At 44.7% G+C, this 15,039-nt stretch overlaps 2 protein-coding genes across 16 annotated transcripts in view; one reads left to right on the top strand and one right to left on the bottom strand.

The window, feature by feature from the left end:
• oxr1a (oxidation resistance 1a) overlaps positions 1-3,867 on the top strand; it is a 203,846-nt gene extending 199,979 nt beyond the window's left edge. For all 15 annotated transcript variants that reach the window (XM_078933866.1, XM_023964503.1, XM_023964498.2 and 12 more), the window contains 4 exons: positions 1,481-1,633; positions 1,708-1,803; positions 1,875-1,948; positions 2,123-3,867. In XM_078933866.1, coding sequence (XP_078789992.1) covers positions 1,481-1,633; positions 1,708-1,803; positions 1,875-1,948; positions 2,123-2,258 — 459 coding nt within the window. In that variant the 3' untranslated portion in view covers positions 2,259-3,867. The remainder of the gene's footprint in view (positions 1-1,480; positions 1,634-1,707; positions 1,804-1,874; positions 1,949-2,122) is intronic.
• Positions 3,868-6,449: 2,582 nt separating this feature from the next.
• Positions 6,450-13,608, bottom strand: sqlea (squalene epoxidase a). The gene is made up of 11 exons (XM_004077709.4): positions 12,979-13,608; positions 12,564-12,825; positions 11,304-11,481; positions 11,069-11,165; positions 10,867-10,980; positions 10,125-10,296; positions 9,635-9,730; positions 9,346-9,488; positions 9,092-9,188; positions 8,923-9,010; positions 6,450-7,219 (listed from the first exon to the last, which is right to left on the bottom strand). The coding sequence occupies exons 1-11, from the start codon at positions 13,255-13,257 to the stop codon at positions 7,027-7,029; spliced, it is 1,719 nt and encodes a 572-aa protein (XP_004077757.1). The 5' UTR covers positions 13,258-13,608; the 3' UTR covers positions 6,450-7,026.
• Between the last annotated feature and the right edge of the window lie 1,431 nt (positions 13,609-15,039).

The following is a 15,039-nucleotide window of genomic DNA, read 5'->3' as shown; positions in this document are numbered from 1 at the left end:
AAACCAAAATAGAAACTAATGTGCAAAAACAGAGAACCTGGAAGTCATGCTAACAAATGGAACTGCCAGTGGGGCTAATGAGTGTAAGCTTTGTGGAGTGAAAGAACATCTCACCTCCACACACTTCCACATATTTACCATTCACAACCGTATAGCTGCAGTTTCCTCTTCCTGTGTGCCGTGCTTTGTGTTGGCTGAGGGTCGAGGGTTCAGAGTGGGATCTGTGACACATGCTCGTAGTCATGGATGTGACTCTGCTACATGCTGCCACCGCGCTTGATGACAGAAAACCTGCTTTAATGCAGTTTGAGATCAATGTTTGCATGTGATACACGGCAAGGACTGTTGCAGAAGTACAGTAGTTATCTGTGTTTTCAGTTCAGATTTATTTAAACTCTACAAGAGTGACAGTGATGCATTAAAACCATTTTTACATTTGTTCTGTTCAAATTCCACTCCAATCATCTTTTGATGTGTTTTCAAAGTGTTCCCAGTGTTTTTTCCTTACGATGGCGCAGTTTTTAGCAAAACTCAAAAACCTTTTTCCCTTTGACACAGTTTCTGCAGAGCGGCAGGAGTTCATTAGAAATTCACCTCTGAGTTAAAGCCGGGACTCCCTGCTGATGTCCCCTCATTCTTTTGTTGACCCGCTCTCCCGCTAGCTTACAGCCCCTCACACCCCCTAACCTAGCATCAGTGGTGCAACATGGGAAATTCCAGCCGGGCCTAAACCACAATTACTCATTTCTCCTCCGTGATCAAACGATCAGCACTTCTGTGTTCTGAATTGGACGCTACCCAAACGTCACTGCCTAATCCAAGTCCCCGATTGGCCAAAGTTCAACTGAACTAACTTTGTGTTTTGTACATAGAGCCCAAAAACTGACTGTAGCAACTCATGAATCCCAGAATGTGCATGTGTCTGCGTCGACTTTTCACTGGAAGTGGTCACTCAAACACGTGTTTCTGGTGGACGTAGCTTCACAGACACTGCAGATGATGTTGGTACTGCGGTCCCATTTGAACCCTCTGACCTGCAGAAGGCCGCAAGGCCCCTTCTGTGCTCCGCTGAGGTGATCTGGATTGGGTTTGTGTCTTCGGTTCACTCCACAGCTGCTTCAGCTCCACCTCTGGAGAGGAGAGGAGAGGGAGGCGAGGCAGGGAGAAAACAGCGAAGCTGATAAATCTGTTTTAGGAGGAGCAGAACGTTTGTTTTCCTTCAGCAGTCATTCATAAAGTTACGGGTTTTCGTCGGCACCGCTCCATTTACTTTTCTGGCTTGTTCCCCTGGTGACCTTCGGCTGCTGATGGGTCTTTTAGGGCCTCCTCTGTCCTGTAATCCTCCTCTCGGCTCTTTGAGCTTTTTCTTCAAACGGCAGACCGTTTAAAGGTCACCACACGGGAAATTGAGCTTCAGTGGCCTTTTCTTTTGTGTTTGAATTTTTTTTCCATCCTCATTTAACATATTTTTTGTTCCCAGCTTGCCAAGAATCTCCCACCACGGACCATTGGGTATCCCTGGAGGCTGGCGTTCGGTACGGCGAAGCATGGCATGAGCATTAAGACACTGTACAGAGCCATGCAGGGCCAGGACACCCCGGTGCTCATGGTCATTAAGGACAGCGACGGCCAGGTGAGCGGCAAGATTCTACTGAAAGACTCCGCTGTGTGCGTCACGAGGCTAATGGGGTTTCTAAAACTCCTCAGGTGTTTGGCGCTCTGGCTTCTGAACCCTTTAAGGTCAGCGATGGCTTCTACGGAACCGGAGAGACGTTCCTTTTCACTTTCTACCCTGAGTTTGAGGTACAACAATCCCAGAGAGTTTGGTGTGTTTGCTTTTCTAGTGCTGATGTGTGCTGCTGTGGTCTCTGCAGGTGTACAAATGGACAGGAGACAACATGTTTTTCATGAAGGGGGACATGGACTCTTTAGCTTTTGGTGGAGGAAGGTGAGGCTCTTCTACAGAAATGTCTCTGAGATGCTCTCAGTTGTTCACACAAATGTGGAAGAAGCTGAACCCGAGCTATGGGGCGGAGCTTCAGAGAGCTTTGGTTGTTTGTAAAAACTGAGCAGGAGTCTTGATCTCATTTTTAAGCTTCTTGTCCTTGTGCTTCTCTTCCAGCGGGGAGTTCGGCCTGTGGCTGGACGGAGACCTTTACCACGGCAGGAGTCACTCCTGTAAGACTTTCGGGAACCCCATGCTCTCCAAAAAGGAGGATTTCGTCGTGCAGGACATTGAGATATGGGCTTTTGAATAACACAGCGCTGCAAAACATGGGAATAAAAAAAAAAAGTGAAGGACAAACTGAGGAGTCCTCGTTTTTGAACAATTGCGACGCCCCAAACCTGGCTGCACATCACCAGGACTCCCGGGTCTGGAAGCCAGCGATTTGGATGCTTGTTGTGCGTTACTACTGCAGCTTTGTTTTTCTTTGTGGAAAATTACCTTTGTGTGTATCTTGTTACAGCCTTGTGCAGCGTCTTTGCAGAGTAGAAGGGGTGGCGCCGGGTTGAGAGGAGGGGTGGGGTGGGGCCAGGACTCGGAAGTGAGGGCTGGAAACGCTGCAAGACGACCAGACCATCCCTTGAACTCGATCAGAACCTCAAGTAGCTCCTGGCGCCCTCTCAGAAGCCCCGCCTCCCTGGTGGGGTTTCACTCACTGTGCTGGCAGCCTGGAGACTCAGCTGGAGGAGCGGCTGAACACATTCCTTTATTCTGAAGAGTGGAGTATCCAAAGAACAGCGATTGGGGGGAAAAAGGCTCATCAGCAGCTGGACGTGGTGAAGATGAACTCTGAGGGCATCTGCTGTGCGAGCAGCGGAGGCGGGCGCGGTCCTTCTCCGTTCTGAGTATTGTGTATCGTAGTCCTCCCGTCGTTCCCCGTCACAGCACACCATGGGGAAGCACATAGCTATAACCAGACCATCCATCGTCGTAACGTTCTGTTCAGTGGGTGTACGTGTGAGTCCAGTTATCGCCGGCTCCTCTCGCAGGATGCGAGCTGTACTGTTCGTAGACAGTAACGTGTTGCAATAGATTTGTGGAATATGCAAATAACTGTCCTGTGACCTCAAATGACCCGTGGGTCGTGGCACTTTCGCCGCCGCCCGTCACTCTTTCAAGAGAGAAACTGGTGAAGCTTTCCTTGATACACAAAGCCTGAGACGTGGTTAGCTGTTTTACATGCATATATGACAATTGTATACAGATATATATGATTATATATGGGGATATATAATCGTATATACGTTGCTGTTGAGTGTGACAGTGATACCTTTGTGCTGATATTTCAGCTGTTACTATATAATGTATATTACCCTGTAAATTAATGTTAAAATAGTAGATTTGTTCCTATATATAAAAATACACAATGCTATATAAATATATATATATATATATATAAATATAAACAAAGTGTGGATTGGTGGGTTGCTTCTAGCACTTTAATCTGGTGTGAAAGCGTTGAGACCAGACTCTTAGATTCTCTAGCAGTAGCTGTACAGTCTTTTTCTTTGTTTAGGTTTTTTTTGTATCGTTTAGATCTCGCTGGTGGGAAGTTTGCCGCCGCAGGGAAATCCCCCACGCAGGTCTCCTGTGGTAGGAGGCTGACCAAACGCGCAGCCGGTCTGAGTTTCTCCTCACGCTTGTCGGGCGGCGGATGCTGCAGAGAAGCAGGAGGGTGTACAGGACGGGACCCTCCCCTCCCCTGTGGAGCCCTTTACCCTTTATTCTGGTCTTCCACACCAGTATTTGTGTCCTTGTGGAACGTCACAGGTAGAACATGGAGAATTCTTTCGATTGTTTCACCAGAACAATGTATCAGTGGTGTATAATTAACAATAAAGTTGAATTAATTGTTGTAATGATTCAGTTGTCGGTCTGCTCTCAGCAGCGGCTCAGTTGAAGGGGAAACGCACACAGACACACGTTTGTTTCCAAATTCTTGATCCACGTCTGAGACGTATACTTTATCACCAAAAGTACTGAACTAAAGTGGCGTCCCATTCCTAACCCTGAGTTCAATATGATGTCAGTCCAACTTTTGCAGCTTTTACAGCTTCAACTCTTCTGGAAAGGCTGTCCACAAAGTTCAGGAGTGTGTTTCTAGGAATTTTGGACCATTCTTCCAGAAGCTCATTGGTGAGGTCACACACTGATGTTGGTGGAGAAGGCCTGACTCTCAGTCTCCGCTCTAATTCATCCCAAAGGTTTTCTATGGGGTCCAGGTCAGGACTCCGTGCTGGACAGTCAGGTTCATCCACATCAGACTGTCATCCATGTCTGTATGGACCTGGCTTTGTGTTCTGGTGCACAGTCATGTTGGAAGAGGAAGGGACCCACTTCAAACTGTTCCCACAAGGTTGGAAGCTTGGAATTGTCCAAAATGTTGTGGTATCCTAAAATCATTTCACTGGAACTAAGGGGCCAAGCCATGAAAAACAAGCCACACCATAATACCTCCACAAGACTTCATACTGCAGTCCCAAATGTACCGTTCTCCTGAAGACCTCCAAACCAGACTTGTCCAACAGATTGCCTGTTGGAAAAGCGTGATTCATCACTCCAGAGAAGGCGTCTCCACTGCTCTAGAGTCCAGTGGTGGCGTGCTTTACACCTCTGCATCCGACGCTTTGCATTGCACTTGGATGCAGCTGCTCGGCCATGGAAAACCATTCCATGAAGCTCTCTACATTCTGAACTTGGGCTGATCTGAAGGTCACATGAAGTCTGGAGCTCTGCAGCAATTGACCGTGCATAATGTTGGTGATCTTTTGGCACTATGAGCTTCAGCATCAACCGACCCTTCTCCATCAGTTTACGTGGTCTACCACTTGGTGCCTGAGTTGCTGTTGTTCCCAAACTCTTCCATTTTGTTCGGATAGAGCTGACAGTTGACTATGGAGGTGAGTGAGGTCATCTTGACCCCACAGGATAGAACAAAGTTTACCCCTTGTGCTATCTTAGATGACCCCACCCTTACATTGACGTGTTCTCCCTACCATGACAAAGGTGGATAAAGGTGGAAAGATTTCATGTAATCCATGGACACCAGTGAAGATCACAAATCATTGAAGAAAAAAGGTTCAGAGCACTGTCTAGTGGGTCTAGATGACCCAACTCCCAATGTTAAAGTGCCTAGGATAGCACAAGGGTTACAGACAACTGTTGAAAATCCTGTTTTTTGGTGTTTTTAAAATGTTCTTGCAGCCTTTTTCTCATGATGGAGGACACAGATAAAGAAAATTAAGATTAAAATTGCATTTTGAAATACTGGAACATTCAAATCGCTGTGAATCAGGACCAGACGAAATGATGCAGTTGGAAAAAGATCGCTCCGTTCTGATGCATCACTTGCAGACAAATCAACCTGTGAACATCTTTTTATTTCCTCGTCTGAGCTGGAATCTGGATCTGAACTGCACGGCTGGATTTCTACGATATTTCTCCCCAATTTTGTTGCATGGATAATTTTAGGTTGGGGGTGTGAGGGGCTGTAAGCTAGCAGAAGATAGTGTGTAAATGGAGAACTCTCAGCAGCGAGGACAGGAAGGGGGAGCAGGTTTGCTCCGCCCACAGTCCCCCCCACAAGTCAGAGGTGAATTTCTAATGAACTACTGCCGCTCTGCAGAAACTATGTCCTAAAAAACAACACAGGTTCTTTGATTAGGGCTAAAAACGGCATAATCATATACTAAAAGACCACGGGGAAGGCTTAGGAAATAGATCAAAAGATAATCTGAGTGGGACTTTAATTATCTGATATTGATCCCTCCTTTCCACCAAATCCAGCTTTTTTCACTACTACCATCATGTTAAGACATTTTAGAAATTAAACTACTGTAACGCTGAAAGCATTGGACTTTCCAGTCAAACTTTCTTTGAAGCAGCTAAAGCTTTTTCAAACATGTGATGATGCAGACCTAAACTCGCAGAAGCAGGATCGTGTTTGGAGGAACTTTCCTGTGACCTCCCTGATCTAAAGTGGATCCTCAATCTCTCTGAGGTTCTTGTTAGTTGTTGAGCGTGGGAAGCCTGCAGTGATCCAGGTCAACGGTGATGTTTATCTGAGCTGCTGAAGAGTTACAGAAGGGGGGCCGGGGACTGCAGAAAGACCTTAAAAGGCTTTTATTTTGTAAACTCATCTTATTCTGCTGTAATGAGTTCTCTATTGAAATTGTCCTGCACAGCAGGGGGCTGTAATCAAGATCTGAACTCCAGAGTGGCTCTGCCAGCTGTCACTGAGCGCCATCTACTGGTTAGAGATGTTACAAGATCTTCTGACTGTTCAAATCTCCTGACTACTTAAAAAAGCAGGATTAAGAAAGTAAAAGCTTTATAAAAGCCCCAAGCACTGTTGGATTTTTGAATTTTGATCTCACTTTTACCCCCATATACATTTCCTTATGTGAAAGTGTTAAGATCACGTGCGACAACCACACAGCAGTTCTTCCAGCCTCTTCCAATGACATTTATTTCCATTCTAACCTGCAAATGCAGACAGAAGGCATCACACAAGGCCCTGTCAGCGCGGGACAAGAACCTCCTGAGCTTCATACAGGGGCCAGGTCATATTTATGATTCCTCCCAGGAATAGAAACTACTATTTACATTGGAGAACAAAGTCTTTTAAAAATAGAGTTCATTGGATATTTTGCACAGCAAAAGGATAAAAAATACTCTGAAAAACACGTTTAAAATGCAGAATAAACATGATTTTGATGCCGTACCGTCTGACATCCTATTATGTGCTTTCTTCATCACTGTAATACTCTGTTAGCCTAAAAGGCAAATTCCTGAGCTAAGGCATGTCTCCTGCAGACAGGCACATTTTTTTAAGCACAAACGGCTTCACCAAGGCTTTGTGGAGTTGAGGTCCACTTTAAAACACCAACAATTGGAATATTTTGTTAAATTTCAGTAAAAACGATTCACATAAAAAGGAATAATCCCCTCCAAGGCGATACATTTTTGCCAGGGGGTCTCAGACCACAAACCCTTGTGCGTCCGTGCGCTCGGCTCCTCAGTCAGTAAAGCAGGTGTTTGAGTTCAGAGTAGATGAGCGGGAACATGACCGTGCACGCTCGGTACAGGATGGCCGCGCTCTTGAACACAGCTCGAGGTTTGGTGCTCCAGGATTCAGACTTAAAGGCGAAGTAGATCGCGTAGAGCGCCACCGCAAAGAAGTGTCCAATGAGGGTCATGGGCTTCGGTGTCAGCCTAGAAACAAAACAAAAAAGATATTGTGGATAGAAAAAAAGAAGGCTGTAAAACCTTCTTCAAACAAACATTTTCACTCAGAGAGCTAAAAGCTCATTTTAGAATCTGGAAAAGGCTTTTCTACCCTCAGATGATGCAGATAACATGATCGTTTTTTTATGTCTAGATCACCTTTTTAACATCACTTTGAGGGAAAAAGAAAAATTCAGTTTGGTTCAGCCTCACAGTAAAGAGGTAACGGACACAAAGCTGGACGACGATGACAGGAACAGAGAAACACACAAAAGTCTGAAAATTCAAGATAACCCAGAATACCTGCATGTAAACAGAGGTATTTGGAATCTAATATTCGGAATTATAAAACACCCGTATGATGAATTTAGAGAAGTCATAAACCAGCATGAAGAAGGAATAATGCTTTTTATGTCTGTTTAACCCTTTAGACCCTTTTTTCCTTAATTCATTTATGGGATAAAGACCACAAGAAGCGCTAAAAACACTTGTTTTAATTAGAGGTGATGTAGGAAAAAAATAAAAAAGACGTCCGCCCCTTAAATTTGTCTAAAGACCCACTTTTGTGTATTTTCAAAGCTTTTCTAGTGGTTTTTATATTATGATTTTGCCATTTTTAGCCAAAATTTCAAAAAACCTGTGATGTTTTTTAGGACATGGTTTCTGCAGAGCGGCAGGACGTCATTAGAAATTCCCCTCTAAGATGTAGACGGGACTGTTAGTGCAGAGTAAGCCCGCCCCCACATCCCGTCACCCATCTGTTTACAGGCTCACAGCCCCTCACATCCCCAACCTAACATTAGCGGTGCAACAAAAATGGCGAGCAGTACTGAAGCTATCCATACGTACAGTTTAGATCCAGATTCCAGCTCAGACGAGGAAAACAAAGACAAACATGGATCTATGTGTCTGGAAGTGGATGCATCAGAATGGAGCAGAGCAGGGAGCTTGAGGCCCACCCAGTGTATTTTCTAGGTCACACATTTTTATGCAGTATTTTTTTCATGAAGAAATACTCAGAACTGCAGTTTTAATCTTACTTTTCTTCAGAAATGCCTTTCATCATCAGAAAAATGCTACAAGAACTTGCTAAAAACACCAATTTCAAACTGATTTGGGCTTGTTTACCATTAATGACAGCGACTGTCTGGCCGGTTCATAAACATGAAAGCCTTGATGCTGATCTAAAAACAGCTAGAATGCGGTGCGTTAGCTGGAAAAAGGAAAACGTAGAGCAGAGTTTGTTGAGCAGTCAGATGTCTGAACTCTAATAATGCAGACTGGAGGCCTCTGAAGAAGTTAAAGCCACAATCTAAGGCTTTGAGAGCCCACAGGGTGACATTTCCTCACAGTATTTGGCCCATATCCTGAGGGGATAGTGGGCTGCAGACACACTTGACACTCAGGAAACATTCAGAAGCTTTTCCGGACACATACAGTGAATCCTTACTTTGTTCTCTGTAAAAAGGAAGCTCAGAAAAAAATCTGTTGATTTGTCTCGACTTGATGTGGCAAAAATGTAGAAGAACCTGAACTAATGACTCTGGGTCATTTAGGTTTTGGTGCAATTCCCTAAACTTGTTCTTCTTGTTATGCAAAATGAGGCTTTTGCTCTTTTGGACTCCTGGAAAGTCAAAGCTGAGCAGGCTCCCCGAGGGATGAAGGCGATAAGATCAGTGATTGATGCTTACACAGAGAGAAGTCCGATGGGCCCAGAAATACACTCTCCACCCAGCTTGAAGTACTGGAAGCAGGCCTTTCTGAGCTCATGAAGAGAACCTGTCAGAAGCAAACCAGAGGATGAGACCACACTCTTTTCTGTCTGTCTGTCTGTGGGCCGCAGAGGCAGACGGGACTCACTGTCGGTGGCTGAAAACAGCTCGTACAGAGCCTGCGCCAACACGTTCACCACAAAAGAATGGGATGACTTGCGTTCCCAGTGGAATTTTTTCTTTGCCTATTGAGAAAAGAGGGGGGGAAAAACGGCGTAAAACCGCAGGTATGTCCAGAAGGTAATGAAGGATTATGCATTTATGCCCCAATTTTTGATGATTTCCAGAGAGATGGATGCAGTTTTATGGTTTCCTGTGAGAGAACAGTCATGTTGGGAGCACCTGCAGCAGGGCGGAGTCATCGTACAGATCTGGGATGTTCTTCAGCAGACCCCTCCAGATCCGGACGTCATTGAGGGCGACACTCATCCCTCCCCCCGTCAGAGGGTGCCTCATGTTGTAGGCATCACCCAACAGCAGCACGCCTGCAAAATGGAATGAAATGGTACTTGGTCTTGCGTGCAAAAAAAACGACTTCCTGTTCAAACTTTAAGGTTATACTAATATTGTTCAAAATGCCAGCACAGATATTGCCTCAACATCTGCGACGGCTCCAACCACACCTCAGTACCTGGTTTGTTGACGGGGGAGGGAGGGAGGAAGCTGCTGGGCATGGACCGGAGTCTGTCGTTCTGCAGCGCCACCATGAAGGGCTCTTTCAGGTGCTCTGGAAGGAAAGAACATGAAGGCAGGACGCCTGTCACTGGTCTGGAGGAAACCCTGCAGGTGCATGCTGGGAACCAACACGTTTCTTTGGGCGTCTGAGTGTTTCTCAATGCATCAGCGGGGCTGACTCCTCTACTCCAGCTGGACCTCAGTCAAAGTCTTCAGAGCTGCTTTGATACTTGGGCAGGATGTCGACGCCTTCAGCTGCTTCCTCCCCAGAGGAACAGGCAGCAGACGCAGTCTGCATGGATTCCTGCATCATAGCCGCTTGATCTCAGCTCAACATTTCACTCAGACTGCAGCTTTTCTTCTCCAGGCTAAAGGCGGCTGGACATCTACGGTTACACAATCCGATCTAACCCAGATGTAACGACCAACGGTCTGGTTTGCATTACCTGGCAGCTGTGGGTGTATTTTTTCCGCCATGTACTCGGACAGGTTGCGAGGCAGCTCCCCCCTGATGTCCACCAGCACCCGGGTGTGAGAGGAGGAGATCTGGTAGATCAGCACCGGGCTGGGGTCGGCCAGCACCAGCTCCGCATGGTTGGCTTTGAACTGCGGACAGTCCTGGGTGGGGGGGGCAGCACAACAGTGGACATTTAGGACGTTGGACAGCACATCCACTGTGGAGTCTCTCTCCTCTTTTAGCTCATTCATTCTGCCAGTTTGATCTCAAATAAACATCAGTTCACAGTAGAATAATCCTCTTTCTGAGAAAGTCTCTTTCAGATTATTATTATTGGATTATCTGTATCACAGTATCAGAACTGTGAGCAGCTTTAAAAGCACGGCGGTGGACGGGTAGTGGTCAGGGCATGTTGTTCTGCAACTGTCCCTGCAGATCATTTTAGCAGTTGATTATAAAGTACTTTAGATATGAGAATATTCTAGAGGCACATGGGATGTTTCCTGTGTCTAAAGTTAGGTCATAACTGGGTCTGACGAGGTTGGCACGTCCTAAATCTGCATCAAAGCTCTACAAGTAAAGGCACTGGGTTGGAAAAAAGGAATCCTTAATTGATCTAAATTTGGCTGCATTTAACAGTTTAGAGTTCAGCTTTGCTCATCAATAGAATCTTATCTTTTAAACCAGTCATTTCAGTTTCAGTCTGCATTTGGATGCTTTCCTCTGCCTACCTTCATCAGACATCCGATAAAGTGTGAGGTTGTCTTGGCCTTCCCGGGAACGAGGCTCTTCCTGAACTTGGAGAAGCAGCCGTCGGCCACCACGGTGAGCGCGGCGTGGATCTCCTGCGGGACAGTTTCACGGCAAGCGTCACAGACGCACCCTGCTAAAAGCAGCCTCTCCTCTGCTTAGGCGAGGTTCCCCGCCGCTCACCTTCAGCTCTCCGCTGTCTTTGTCTCTGTACTGGACTCCAGTCACACAGCCGTCCTCCTCCAGTAAACTGTTCACGGTGCCTTCTATGAGCCTGACACTAGGGGGCAGAGGTTGACCGTTAGAAACATGGAGCACCAAACCTCGACCGTGCAGAGAACGCCACTTTAATCATCAGTGTATTCACTTTTACTGTATTCAAACACTGTATATATCGTCAGGAAAGGTGCCTCCGTACTTTTTTTCGGCCATGACGGCTCTCCTTAGGCCTGAAATGAATCGACCGTGATGGAAGGCGCGCCCACACTGGACACGCCCCTCCTCCTCTGGGTACGGGATCTCCACCTGGGTGCTGCTCTCCATGTCATGGATGACATAGCCGTTCACCTGGTGGGCATCCAGACCTTCCACTGAAGCTGAGGAAACACAGACAGTTACTCCACGCAAAGGTTAAAGACTGCACAAGGGTTTGGGTTTTTTTATTCCAAAAAGTGTTTGTTGCAGTTCTACAGTCCAGTGTGGAAATGTTCCAACACGAAAATCTGAGAGAAAAACAAGACATTTTTTATCTTAAACTTGATCTTCACTGTCCAACTTTTTTTATTTTAATTTCCCATCTATAACTGCCATAATTCAACGTTTAAAAATCTGTTGATAAAGTGCTAAAGACCTTTAAATACCACACTAAAACCTGTGTTGGTTCTAGACTTAAGACTTTAAACAAATGCATTTAAATTTGATCCATGTTCTCTTTGGTGGATGTGTGGAGAAAACAGACAGTAAAAGTCTAAACCACACACAAACCTCTTACAATAAAAGATTTCTACGTTTAAAAAGTGTCTATGTCAAAATGCGGCTCTTTAATTCCTCCACTGTGGCTCTTTGGCTTTGAAAGAAAATGAAAACGAGTTGAATAAATGATGGTAAAAGGTTAATTCTATTCTCCATCCATCCATAATCATAGTTAATGTCGGGTTTGTCGTCTTTTTGGCATTTTAAAAAAGTAATGTAGCAGCAGGAGGTGTTTTATTTTGAAAGGAACTTCTGTGTGCCGCTGTCTAAAGTAAATGAAGCTGTTATTTGTAGTAAAATCCCTGATATCATTCCCCTATTGTAAATATATAAAAGCTACATTTTATAGACAAATAAAGTGTCTGTTTCTGAACATGAATGATACTTAGCAGTTCTCGCTGTGTTTATTCAGTAAGAACCGTGTCCCAATGGCTTTTAGTCTTAATATAGGTGGTTTACATAAATCAATATTCACTTTCATGGAGGAAGTTTCTGTTAGTGTAACAGGTTTTTTTTAATCCTACAGCTATGTAAAAACCATTAAATAACATTAATTTAATAACAAAAAGCCCTTATCTTGTTGATGCTAATCAAGGCCTTCCCTCTGCCTCATGGTTTTCTGATTGCATTGACACTTTCAACAAAAAGTGGAATGAAACGCCACCTGACATGACCTCATGACCTCCAGCCCCCGCTTTTTGCTGACCTTCCAGTCCCAGATCCCTCAGAGCTCTGAATCCACCGGGCTGCAGCAGCTCCCCCACGATCCTGTCCGGCTCCTTCAGGTCTCTCTCCACCACCGTCACCCTCCTCCCGTCCCTGGCCAGCACCACGGACAGGGCCGAGCCCAGCACCCCGGCCCCAACGATCACCACATCCGGCTCCGGCTCCGGGGCCACAGAGGCCCCACAGACTGAAGAACAGGGTTCAGCTGCAGACTCCGTTTCTTCTGCTCGTCTCCTCTTACTCTGTAAACAGATCCATAAAAGCATGTATCCTTTCTGCTGACATCAATACATGTCACAATGATTTAAATGCATTAAAAATCTAAAAACAACAGACAGTCAGCTTTGGGGTTGTTGGTTTTTTCTTCTTTTGACTGCCACAGCTCTGCCTCTTACCTTTTTCCTGCTGTTCTCCGCCGTGCTGCTCCTCTGTGGGGCTTTTTCAGGGACTAAGTGGTTCACCAGGGGTAAGAAGGACAAGGCGCTGAAAGTTAAATGAACCACCTGGAAGACTGTGAGCTTCTGGCCGTGGAAGAACCTGACATAAGACAGCAGCAGCCCAGCTGCCACAAACAAGCCTGTGATCATCAGCAGCTCCTTTGGGATGTAAGACAGAACCAGGTTGGATTTTTTATACAAATATGTAAAAGTTGCCACTCCTAGAAAAGTCCACATCTTTAAAATATTTTCTTAAAAAGACACATAGACGATCAACTGCTGCTTCTCAACAGAAAGTAAATAAATAATCGAAATAATGAGGTTTGGTCGGAGCTGGTTTTCTGGTTAAACTTGTCATAAATGTAAAAAACGCTCCCTGGACCTGCGGTTCTATAACCTCCCTGACAGCTGAGATGCTGATGATTATTTCATGACTAGAAAGACGGGCCTTTTCTGATTAGCAGCTTTTCCCTTCCCGCCCGCTCCGCCGCTCGATCCTCCAATCAGAAGAGGCGCGAGGGTGAGCAGAGCTCACGCTATTCGCTGATTGGACGGGCGCGCCTGCGCGGGGCCTCCTCTCGCACGCTGATTGGTCGGTCTGAGAGCAGCACAGTAGTATGATGTGATGTCAATGAAAGGTGCTCCTTTTATTTCTGTGACTTTTTCAGGGACCGAATGTGATCAAAGATCGTTAATGTCAGACAGACGATTCACGTCTTTGTGTTGGAGTTAATGGTAGATTAAAACCAGTAAATATTTGTTTAGTTCACCAACAAAACAAGAAAATGCCATAAAAGGATAAAGAACCCACCTCTTTTTATTGGGCACAAATTCATCAGTTTTCACAGTGTGATATAAAAATATTTTTAAAAAAAATACAGAGTTAGACTTCTTTTAAACCCACATGATCTATTAGCTGGAGAAACATTGGTTTACTCTGGAAAAAAAAAAGGTCTGAGCATTTACGAAAAAGCTGATGAACTCAGTTTTTATTATCATTATATATCATATTACGTATATCAAACTAACCCAGAACCAATAGATAGTGCTCAAAATAAGAATAAAAAACACACATCTGTTAAATTCTGAAAAGAAATCAAGAAAACAAGATGTTAACTTTGACAATAAAAAATCAGGGACAAGTGGAACTATTTTAGAATCAGATCTTAAATAAAAGTTTTCCCTGATCCAGTTTTATGAAGCAACTTTTCTGAAACATCTACTCAACCTTTGTGACTTTCAGAGTTTGCCGTTCTTGTGGTATTTTTCTTATATTGAAGTGATTTGATCATGTATAAAATGACAAGCAGGTGAAGAGGTTTGTCATCATCAGGCCTTTTCTGTACAAACACAAATACTTCATCATCTTAAACCATCAGGAAGACAAGACCTTCAAGAGACTTTGAGGTCAAACTTGACAGAACAAGACGTTACTGATTCAGCTTCTGGGAAATGTTTGTGTCAAATACCCACTGTTAAAAAAAAAGTTTTTTTTTTTTTTTTACTTACAGCCTTCTTTGGTGTGAAGATTGGAGAGAGCGGAGCCAGCATGTTCACCCACAGCCAGTCTTAGAAGAAGTCCCAGATTTCTGGTCTCTGCTCTATGTGATCTGAACTGACTGTGTCCTCATGCCAAGACAGACAGAAAAACGGATTCCTGTCCTGAATCTCCCAGAGCCGTATCAGCTTCGCTTGTCGTGAAGTTCAAAGATATTCAGAGATTTCTAATCTAGGCTTTGGCGAAGGAAAACATGAGATATCAATTATCACCTTATTTTGAAGAAGAAGAAAAAAGAATTTCAGGCTTTTTAAATGGTTTTAAATACAACAAACGTAATAGAAGAGCACATGTAAATTGTTGTAAAAGAGATAAAGAAATCTGTCTTTTTCTTCTGGTTGATGATAGAGTCACACAGCAGAACGTTTGATTCAGTTCAACCTGACATGTAATCTCTGGGTAAGCATGTCTGCCCTGCAGTCCAGAATGCACTGCTTCAACACTCGGAAGCTCACACCCTG

Source organism: Oryzias latipes, chromosome 16, assembly GCF_053564925.1.
Source record: "Oryzias latipes strain Hd-rR chromosome 16, Olatipes_Hd-rR_3.1".
Classification (NCBI taxonomy): domain Eukaryota; kingdom Metazoa; phylum Chordata; class Actinopteri; order Beloniformes; family Adrianichthyidae; genus Oryzias; species Oryzias latipes.
Note: the sequence above shows the minus strand (reverse complement) of the source record. Positions and strands in the feature narration are given on the sequence as shown.

Bases quoted from the DNA above. Each gene is read 5' to 3' on its own strand.
- sqlea (XM_004077709.4), bottom strand. From the start codon at position 13,257: ATGTGGACTTTTCTAGGAGTGGCAACTTTTACATATTTGTATAAAAAA. The intron at 12,826-12,978 runs GTAAGAGGCAGA...ATCTGTTTACAG, and splicing joins CGGAGAACAGCAGGAAAAAG to AGTAAGAGGAGACGAGCAGA. The intron at 9,731-10,124 runs GTAATGCAAACC...CTTTCCTTCCAG, and splicing joins AATACACCCACAGCTGCCAG to AGCACCTGAAAGAGCCCTTC.